This window comes from Callorhinus ursinus, unplaced genomic scaffold (assembly GCF_003265705.2).
Source record: "Callorhinus ursinus isolate GAN/ISIS: 27379988/994484 unplaced genomic scaffold, GSC_fseal_2.0 scaffold13, whole genome shotgun sequence".
Lineage (NCBI taxonomy): Eukaryota > Metazoa > Chordata > Mammalia > Carnivora > Otariidae > Callorhinus > Callorhinus ursinus.
Window position 1 is genome coordinate 47,448,658 of NW_027397075.1, and position 10,677 is coordinate 47,459,334.

At 43.4% G+C, this 10,677-nt stretch overlaps 1 protein-coding gene across 1 annotated transcript in view; it reads right to left on the reverse strand.

Annotated features, from left to right (window-relative positions):
• The window catches only part of PPP2R5A (protein phosphatase 2 regulatory subunit B'alpha), a 64,880-nt gene extending 61,890 nt beyond the window's left edge, over window positions 1-2,990 (reverse strand). Inside the window, exon 1 of the mRNA XM_025877746.2 lies at window positions 2,088-2,990. Coding sequence (XP_025733531.1) covers window positions 2,088-2,268 — 181 coding nt within the window. The 5' untranslated portion in view covers window positions 2,269-2,990. The remainder of the gene's footprint in view (window positions 1-2,087) is intronic.
• Window positions 2,991-10,677: the final 7,687 nt, after the last annotated feature.

The window sequence follows — 10,677 nt, forward strand, 5'->3', positions numbered from 1 at the left end:
TTTTTTAAAAAGCACTTTTCAAGCATTTTGGCATTTGGAGTAAAAGTAGCTCTTATTAGTGGGCGATCCAAGAAGGGTCTTATTTCCACAATTAAATTTGCATAAATTTACCTTGAATACTTAACCTTCCTTTTAAAGAATACTGTATTTTCATGTTAAATATACAGAATTAATCTAAAGTTCCAATTTTATTTTTTCCGTACTAGTGACCAAATACTATAAATAAAACATTCAATGACACCTTCAACTTGTTGAACTATGCACCATATAATTTAGAGGATTACTGACGCTGCATATTTTTGTCAAGCTTTTAAAAACTGTATTAAAGCTGCATTTCCTAGCTTGATCTACTAACGATGTTTAATATGCAATTATTTTTATTAAATAAAAGTAAATATATTAATAAGGATAACAGTACTAAGGATCCACAGTACCTTACTAAAAAGCAAATTTAATAAATATGAAAAACGCTAGCAGCAAACCTTCACAATTTAATGGAAAAAAATCAATGATATAAAAACGTTTTAATTAAATTTACACTTTGAAATCCATGAATAGCAATCCAATGTCTTAATAGGTAAGATGATATTCTTTTATAGCTGTGACATCAGTCAAGAATTAAAATCTTGGCAATGCCTACCATTGTGGTCTACCATTGACTATGATATGTAAATTTTAATCATTTTTGCATGCTGAACAAATGATAAATGCAGCAACACAAGCTACACATATCTTAAAACCTTTCAAAAGCTAGTTGGATTCTGGCTGTGGGATGTCCTTGATTAAAAGCACCCCAAGAGGCAGGACAGTATAGGGTCTGAATGGGGTTCCAGATCTATTGTAGGTCAACTGCGATTTGATCTGGGGTTTTCTTTAGACTCCTCGCCAAACTAAGGCTGGATTCGTTAAGCCCAAAGAAAAATCAGAGCCAGGTTATACTTGAAGGAGATGAAATGGATTGAAAAATCTGAACATGTATCTATTTTAGTAAAGGATCTTTAATTTCCAGGCCTTGCAAACCAGATAATCTAGATTTCTAACAGGTTTCTTTTGTACAAGAATTGTTTTAAATGTCTAGGAGCATTATCATCTTGTTCCAAGACGATTTCTATCTCATAAAAAGCGAAGACATGAAAATTATGAAATCAAAAGAGAGTAATGCACAAAGAATAAACTAGACCACCAGGAAACATTTTATTAAAAATCCTCTAAACCTCGTGGGAAAAGTAAGTGAGCCAAAAGAAGTGCCAAGTTCTCCTGTAAAGCATTAGGCACGGATACGAATTTGAATTACTGTACAAACCTACATAGTCCCTGGAATCCCTGCTTCGCGAACTAAGTTCCAGTCCCACTGCAAAGCAACACTATTAACTCTTTTATACTTCTCCAAATTTACCGTGTATATCTTCTCAAGCAATAAAGTATTTTGTCTTTCTATTTTTTCAGTTAACTATACCATTTAAACGTAACGACCCAGTAAATAAGACTACACTACTCAGATTTTTACGCTTGTTCCTTTATAAATAAATCTGAAGACAAGCTAACTCCTAACCATTGTTTGCGTTAGGATTGCAAACAGATCCCGGTCTGTGTGACAACTGGGAACAATCAATGGAGAGGGGAGGTGAGGAGAGAGGGAGTGAGAGCAGACAATGGGTAACTGGGAAAGTAAAGGAATAATTCAAAGTATCTGAAAAGCGGAGGAGGGTCTCGGGGAAGTACAGGTCGGAAGGTAGGGCAGGCAGTTAAAGCCATACAGGGAAAGACAAGCAAGAAGGAAGAACTACCTGGCAGGGCGCAGGAGGAGAGTTGCAATCGCAAGGGCAGGTGAGCGAGCGCGCAGGTGGGGATGGGGGCTGGCATCCTTTAGGATGGGAAGCGTTCAGGTGAATCGGGGAGAAGAAAAGCAACAAAACTCTGAAGAGCAAACCTGTTTGATTCGGGCGGGGGCGGGGGGAGGCAACGTGGGAAACACGACTCAACTACAAGCCCCAGCGCGGCAGAAGGAAAGCCCTGGAGGAAATGGCTCTGGAGGCGCGGGGGCGAGCCCCTGCGCTCTCCCCCGGGGCCGCACCCTCGGAGGTTACCTTTGAGCTGGGGCAAGGGGTGCAGCTCCGCCTGGCTGCCCTGGCTGCGGAACTGCGACGAGCCCTGGGAGCGCTTCTGCCTCTGCGCCTTGCGCACCGATTTCCGGGTGAAGCCGTCCACTTTCTCCGAGGCCGAGATGGCGGCGCTGGCAGCCCCCACCGGCGGCGACGACGACGACATCTCCGCGGCCCTGGCGCTTGGCAGCTCCGGCTGCTGCGTGCACGGAACGGGCAGCGGCAGGAGGAGGAGGCGGGGGAGAGGCGCGGAGAGCTCGCGCCCCACCGACCCGTCCCCCCGGCCGCGCCGCCCTCCCGCTCCCGGGCGCCGCCGAGCTTCTCCTCGCTGCCCGCCGCCGCCTCACGGCCACATCTCAGTGCCGGGGGTTCCGGGTCCCCGCCGCGCGGCCACCTCCCGGGGCTGACGGAGGCAAGGGCGGGGGCGAAGGGGGGTGAAGAAGTTGTTGACTTCGGGCGCGGAGGGCGGGTGGAAGAGAGCCTGAAGTTTGGACAACTGAGGCGAGGGCGCGGGGGTGCGGACGCCGAGCGCGCCTCTCTTCTCTTCTGCCGGGTTCGCCAACCGGCCGGCCGGCCCCTCAGTGTCCGCTGCCAGCACAGCCCGCCCTGCTAGGAGCCTCCTCCCGAGGCGCTGCCATCGCGGGTCCCCTCCGAGTCGCCGCCGCGGTGCCCGCTCTTCCCTGTCAGCGCCGGACCCTCATCTCCCGGGGCGGTTACTCGCCGCCCCGGCTCTGGGCGCGCACACACTCGCTCCTCACAGCGTCTAGCGGTCCGAGCCCCCTCCCCCACGCGCCCTTCCGCCGCCCCCGGAGAACCCCCAGCGAGCGACCGCTACAACTTGAGAAGGTGGAGGGTGCACGCGGGGGAGGGGGGGGTAGTGTGTGTGCGTGTGCGCGCGCGTTAGGGCGCGCGGCCCGGAGGAGGGGCCGCGCGAGGGGTGGGGAAGGAGGAGATTGACAACTTCCGCAGGGTCCCACCAGCCTCTCGGACGTTCGGGAACGAGTAGGAGGTGGGAAAACATGCCAGTTCTCTCAGCCAATCGCAGGGCTAAGCGGCACGAACGGGGTGAGGCGTGGCCTCCTACACGGTCTATTTAAGCGGGGAGGTTAGGCTGAGAAATGGGGCGAGGTTGTGTGACGGACTTCTGCCACAGCCAATCGTAAGTGAGGACGGCAAGCGGTGCGCCGCCACGTCACAACAGCGCGAGGAATTCTTCTGGTAGAGAGGGGAAGTGCCCCACCACCAGCAAGCGGATTTGCACGCCTGCGCGACAGCTCCAAGCTATAATTGCTCTTCTGACAGCCTATGAAAAGACCAGAAGACTAGAGTGGGTAGTTTAGTGAGCAAAATGAAGGCCCTTTCCCGTCCCTGTCCCCTCTGCTGGCCAATGAGGAACTGAAGCGACTGATGGGGCTTGAGGTCTGGGGCGGGAAAGAGCGCCAGGTGTTACATCACTAAAATGGGTGGAGCAGAAGTCGGGTTTGGGAAAAGAGCGGTTGGATTGACGGGCGAAGGGGCCCTGGGGAAGGCGAGAAAGTGAATCCGCCCCTTTGGGGTTGGGCACTGGATTCCCGGGCGGGCCTTGGAACCTCCACTGGTCTTAAACCGCGTAATTAGTAGTTGCGGAATAAATTGGTAGCTCTTGCGTGGTTCAGGCACCGTGGTTCCGACAACTGTTTTCGCGCCTAGTGTGGGCAGTCTAGCATCTACTGCTTCAGAGAGTTCTCCGTATCCACACCATCCTAGAAGAGGTTTCCCGTGCCCAAGTTAGTATCCCACTAATTTTCACCCCTTCTCTAGCCAGAGACCTTCGGCTTCTCCAACAGAACCAGTACGGATTCGATGATCAGTGGCTTGTGGATTCGGGGGCTTGCCATTTACTCTCACTGTGATCTCTTCCTTGGAGATTACAAACTTCTTAAGGACAAGGACTCGTTATCGTGTGTGTGTGTGTGTGTGTGTGTGTGTGCGCGCGCGCGCGGGGGGGGGGCTTTGCGTATCATGTTTAATAAAAATAAGTGAGTTGATTTGTATGAGAAGTACGCAAAGGGAACCAAATGTTCTCTCTCCAACCTATTATAAGACTCTCACTACCCAAAGTATTAGTACTAAACGAAATTCATAAATGGATTTGTCATTTACGTAAAAATTGATAAACCTTTGCAGAGTGGAAGAAGTTTTAAAAAAATTTAAGCCTAGAAAAATTTAAAAATTAAGTAAGCACAACAGTGTCTCCCTTTGGCTTAGTGGTTTTGCGCCGGTGGGCCCAAATCTCCATTCCTTTTCCCAGGAGCTCCAGACATTTTCTTTTCCACTTGATAAAAATAGGTGCCATATGTTTAAGCAAAAGTACCTGTGCATATGTACAGAAGATTTCAACTTTGGGTAGAAAGCTGGATTCTAGATCCAGAACCAAACCAATTACCTCAAAACATCTTCCTCGGATTCAAAAGTGGTGAAACTGTATACAATTCTCCCAGTCAAGGAGGTTCAAACCTCAGCAGCAACTTTGACAATCCAGTCAAGCTCCAGACCATACTGAATCTACCTTCGCAAACGTTCAGTTCAGGCCCTCTCACAATTTGCACAGTCGACCCCCAAATATACTTCAGGGCTTTGAACTTCACTGCCAGATCAGTCTTTTAAAACTCCATTTGTATCTTATTCACGTTTGAAGAACTACCCAGTACCTACAGAATAGAGTCCAAATTCAAGGCTGTCCTTAAGCTAACACCTATTTTCAAGGCATAAACCGTACCATGTCCCTACACAAACTTTCAGATCAGACACATTATTCCACATACTGATCACCTAAAGGTAGTTGTACTCCCTTAACCCTGTCTTTACTCTTCCAACATCTTGAAATAATCCCTTTTCTCTATTTGGTTGAAACTTATCTTTTCTTCAAACCCCAACTCAATCTCTATCTTTTATGAAGCCATTTATGATAATCTGGCCAGAAGTGATGTCTCCCTTTACATTGCCAAAGCACTTATTGTCTACATCACCGACATGGCCTGTCATCACGCACCATTGGAGATGGCACTGTGCTCTTCCTCCCCTGAAAGTTTATAAACACCAAGAGATCAAGAACTTAGTCTTTCTATACCTCCGTATCCCCTACCAAGCACAAGATAGACATACAGTACATAACCTACTTTTTAGTTCTCAAGAGCAGGGTTTCTGAAAGTTTGGTCATTTGATCACCTGCATCAGAATTCTCTGAGGTGCTTATTTAAAATGCAGATTCCAGGGTGCCTGGGTGGCTCAGTTGGTTGTGTTCCATCCAACTCTTGATTTTGGCTCAGGTCATGATCTCAGGCTCCTGTGTTGGGCTCCTCACTCGGCAGGGAGTCAGCTTCTCTTCTTCTCCCTTGTCCCTTTCCATGATCTATCTCTGTCCCTCCCCCCACGCATGCGTGCTCTCTCTCTCTCTCTCATATATATAAAATCTTAAAAAATAAGATGAAATAAAAGGTAGATTCATGGACCTGATCCCAGACATACAGAACAAGAACCTATGGGAAAAGCCCTGAGAAATGCATCTTTAATAAGCTCCCTAGATCATTCTTATGCACACAAATGTTTGAAACTACTATTCTCTGGATATTACTTCAAAAGATTGTAAATGACTAGAAGTCAGAGGTAGTACAATTAATAACAAAGAGAATTTAATAGGCTAAGAAGGTAGAATAAATAGCAGAAAACAAACCAGTGGAGTAAAGCTAAAATGCATACTGGAATATGATAATGGATACTGGAAAATAGGTAACAGAAACAAGTTGTTGAGAGACGTGGAACCAGCAAAGCTATCTAGGCTTTCTGAAATGGCCCCTTGGGGAAGAATTTTGAGCACAATTATAAAGAGTGAGCCAAAACCTGAAAAGAGAAAAGGATGTCATTCCAGATTCAAGTCACCAAACATCTTGGGGGAGGTGGGAAGAACAATAGCCCAAGAATCAAAAGGCCTGACTTTATTACTTACCAGTAGTATGATCCTGCCAAGTCACTCACTCTCTCAAGAGCCTTGGTTTCCACATGCGTACGTCAGGAAAAAAGTTAAGTGAACAGCCTTCCTTACGGGGTTGGCATGAGTTTTAAATGTGACATGTGAAAGAAAATACTGGGGAAAGCAGAAACTATACACATGATAATTTTATACACATAAGATTTTTCATGCACTGTCATAAGTAAATAAGGTATCTGGGTCCTAAACAGAGATTTGGTCACTAAGAATCATCTATCAGGAAACTGCAATTGCAATACTAATCTATAGGTGCCTTTGATGCAGGAAGACTGTTGACAATGATTCCATGCCATAGATCTCCTACCTCTTCCCATCTATGAAGACCCTTGCTAAACAGTGATTCAGAGGCCAAGGCTTCATCACTGGCAAATTCTTGGGATTGATTTGTTCTCACATGACTTGATTTCCTCAGTCCATAAACATTAAGTACACTTACTGATCTCATTCTTTTATTCATAATGCCTAGCTCGCTGAGGAAAATGAGTAATTCATGAAACAACAACATCCACAATAGCAAAATCATGGTCTTTTAATAGTTTTAAAGAGTGCATCAAAGAGAGTGTTCTTTCCAAATCACTGTGAAATTCACTAAAACATATCCAAGTGAGGTTTTAGCTGTCAACATTCTCTTTCCTTAAGAGCCATGATTCCCAAACTATGCTCTAACAGAACACCACACAAATGAGCTTTATCTGCAGAATCAAATGGTGGTAGGATTTTCCAAATTTACAAAAATAAAGCTTGTCCTATGTATTTTTCTTAAAAATTTGATTCTCACTACCACTTTATTAGAACCTAAGTCAAGATAGTATCTGATTTGTCATAAAATGTTGATTTTTAATATTTCACTTTTTATGTAAATACACTCATTATTGAAAATTTAAAAGGAGTAAAAGGGTCAGAAAAAGTCTCACTCCCATCCCTGTCTCCCAACATCCAGTTCCCCTCCTCAGAGGCAACCAATGCTATCCGATTCTTACATGTGCTTCTTCCAGATATGTAATATGTTTACTTCCTTAAGATTTCATAAATTAACATTTTAAGAAGCTCTACCAGACACTCATGATTTGTAGGTATTTCACACTGCTCCAGACTTCAGTAAACCTTCTAGAATTCTTACAGTTTTATGCATATCCATTCATTCATTATTTTATTCATTAATTCACTCACATAACATTTATATTTGCATGCTCTGCATCAACAGAATTAAAAAGCTGAAGGAATCTCAACGGCTGATCAGTACAGGTTTGGTGAAGTTGGTACCTGACTCTAGGTAGGCCAAGAAGGTCCTTCTCATGTGCCTCAAACTGGTTCAAATTGGAAAGTCCTTTTTTAAAATATATCTTACAGGAGACTTCTGTTTCTATGTACAATGAGATCTCCTGACTACCAACTTACTATGCAAGTTGTCAAAGCTTATTAAAATTTGGTTTTCATAAACTAAACTCAGCACTTTCCTAGATTTTTTTCAAGGACTCTAATAATTCTGTGTTTTCTTTCTGGCCCTTGTGCAGGCACATGTGCTCATTGAGATGATTGGAATTCCTGCAATTTTCAGGAAGGGTCCTTCGTTAACAGGGCAAGATCAGTTGTCATGGTTTTTAATTGCCACCACTTTTGCTTTTTAATTATAAATTGTTTCTAGTCAAGCTTATCATTTTTAAATCAGTTCACTGTAGTCTATTGTACAGGCTATTGTGTTGGTCAACCAGGAGCTTAGACAAGGTCAGTGGCAATAGAGATAGGTTAGATTGGAGATTTATCTTATAGGAGTATACAGGACTTGCAGAAGGTATTATTAATCCCCCCAAACATGGTGGTATGCTTACATGTTATGATTACCAGGGAATCTCTCATAGCTGTGAGGTCTTTTGCTGCATTTAAGCAGGCTATAATAAATGTCTGAAAACTCCTGGTGTACCCAATCCTTTACCTATATAAGTAACCAGGATATAATTTGAAGGGGCTCAGCTCATGCCATATCCTCTTGTCCTTGCAGAGTGGGACTAAAAAGCCTGACGTTGGCAAACTCTCCACACTTTAATTCAACCCTGAAAGCATTTTTCAAGTGCCTGCTAGGTGCCAGGCAATATGCCAGACACTAGAAATGGAAAGATAAATAAAGCATGGACCTTACAATTCAGTGAGGAGGGGCAACATAAATAAGTGATCAAAGACTACATCATAAGTGTTCCTTATGGCGTTGTGTGAAAACAGTGGAAAGACGATCAGAATTTGGTTTGGGAGGGGGGAACCAGAGAAAATTTAAGAGAAAAAGTAATGCTTGAAGAGAGTCTTGAAACAAAATAGTTTTCATATGGATAGGACCAAAAAAAAAAAAAAAAAAAGAATACCTACTATTCAAGAAATTAGCTTCCCCACATTTCTTTATCACTAAGAAGGTTTTCATATCTCAGTCAATGAATTTACTTATTTCACACAGTATGTTACCAAGAAAACATTCCATTGCAACAGAATCAACTATACCACACCTTGTGTCAGAATTTGACCTGGAGGTGGATAAAGAAAAAGCAGAGATTGCATTCAACACATGACTTTCCTCTGGATATATTTTGCAAAGCAGTGATTATAAAAATACTATATGGTTTCTCAATAGTCCACACGTGTGGATTTTATATAAATCTATAAGTGGTCTTCCCTTTCTATCCACCTAAGAGGAGCATCTAGGTTTTGAGGCAGTTCCTATCTTAAAATATCTAGCTCCTACATGTCAACAATGTGTTTTCTCTTATTGACCTGCTGTTTGGGCTCCCACTTGCAAAAACAACCAATTTGAAAAATCCAGTAAATTGATCTTATTTCTTCAATCTCAGGTTGTGTCTATGGTTTGAAGAAGCAGTATTAGTAGTATGGAATTTTCAGTTATTATTGAACTAGAAATGCTCCAATGTTTTCAGATCCTAAGTTTTGACTTCTATACCAAAGGATATAGCTTTTTTAAAAAAAAAAATGCCTGGGCGCCTGGGTGGCTCAGTCGGTTAAGCAGCTGCCTTCGGCTCGGGTCGTGATCCCAGGGTCCTGGGATCGAGCCCCGCATCGGGCTCCCTGCTTGGCGGGAAGCCTGCTTCTCCCTCTCCCTCTGCCTGCCTCTCTGCCTACTTGTTCTCTCTCTGTATCTCTCTGCCAAATAAATAAAAATAAAATCTTTAAAAAAAAAATGCCTGTCTGTGGCTGTGTATAAATGGAGTCACCACCATAAATTTAACATGTACTGCATAGTAGGCACCATTCATTTGAAGAATCCAGCAGAAAGAGATCAAATAAGATCCTCTCTGAAAGTCTCTCTTATCTGTATGACACTCCTCTCTGATCCCCTGATAATTTGGTCCCAGTGACTCTTGTCATGTTCAGGAGCAACTTTTTATATTCTTCCATCTCTGGGGGTCCCTATTCTTCTTTTGTAAAAATCACTGAAAATTCAAGCTCTCTTTTTATTCACTCTACACAAAGGCATTCTCACACACACACAAAAATTATACCGAATGGATTGGACTATCACTATGGTAAGATTGCCTAGCACTGTAACAATTTAGTATATGCGGAACTATGAAGTCCCATTACCAAGAAAGAAAATGGGATTATTAAGAGATATAATGGTGCTCAGTATTTCCTATTCATTCATTCAAACAATATCCATTAACTTCCTATAATGTGTCTGTCTGTTCCAGGTGGTTAGAGAATGAGACAAAGTTTGCCTGCGTGGAGCTCACTGTCAGTGGGGAAAGCTCATATTAGTTGATGTTCACCAATGAAAACAAAACAGGGAATAGGCACCAGAAGAAACACCATGTAATTGCACACACAGATGCATACAGCTGTTTAGCTAACCAACAGTGTGACCAACTGGTCCTGGTTTAAAAGGGACTTTCCAAGTTCTAGCACTGAAAGTCCTTTGTCCCAGGAGCCCCCTAAGTCATGGGTAAACCAGGACAGTTGGTCACCCTATAAACCAAACAAGCAACGATATCTATTTATTAGGCCTATTATGAGCAAGTCCCATGGCTTGCTAAATATTGTGGTCTCAACCCTAAGGGAGCATGAGCTCTTAGGGGAAGAGATGAGGCATGTGTCCAGGAAAAGATGACTTCTCATTGAGGACGATATTTGATGAGAGCTGAGACAATAAACTCTGAGGAGCTCACAGGTGGTGTTTGTGTTGAGGTGGAGGAGATGGGGTTTAAGCTGGACCTGGAAGATCGGGCATGATTACATAAATAAATGAAAGAGAGTGGCAGCATTTAGAAAGAATCTAATTGAAATGTCTGAACTGGAAATAAAGCAGGCCAGGAACAATATCTCCCTCCTGCAGAGCTGCATTGACTTGTTCAAGAACAACTGATCTGCCTTTTCTCTGAATGAAGGACACGAATGTGAAAGAAAGCCAGGATCACTTGCACTTAAATCATCACCACAGAAGATTTATTACCTTTGATTTTAGTTTAAAATTATGTGAATAAATATTTTGATCTCTAAAAATCTTAAGAAAGAAAGAAAGAAAGAAAGAAAGAAAGAAAGAAAGAAAGAAAG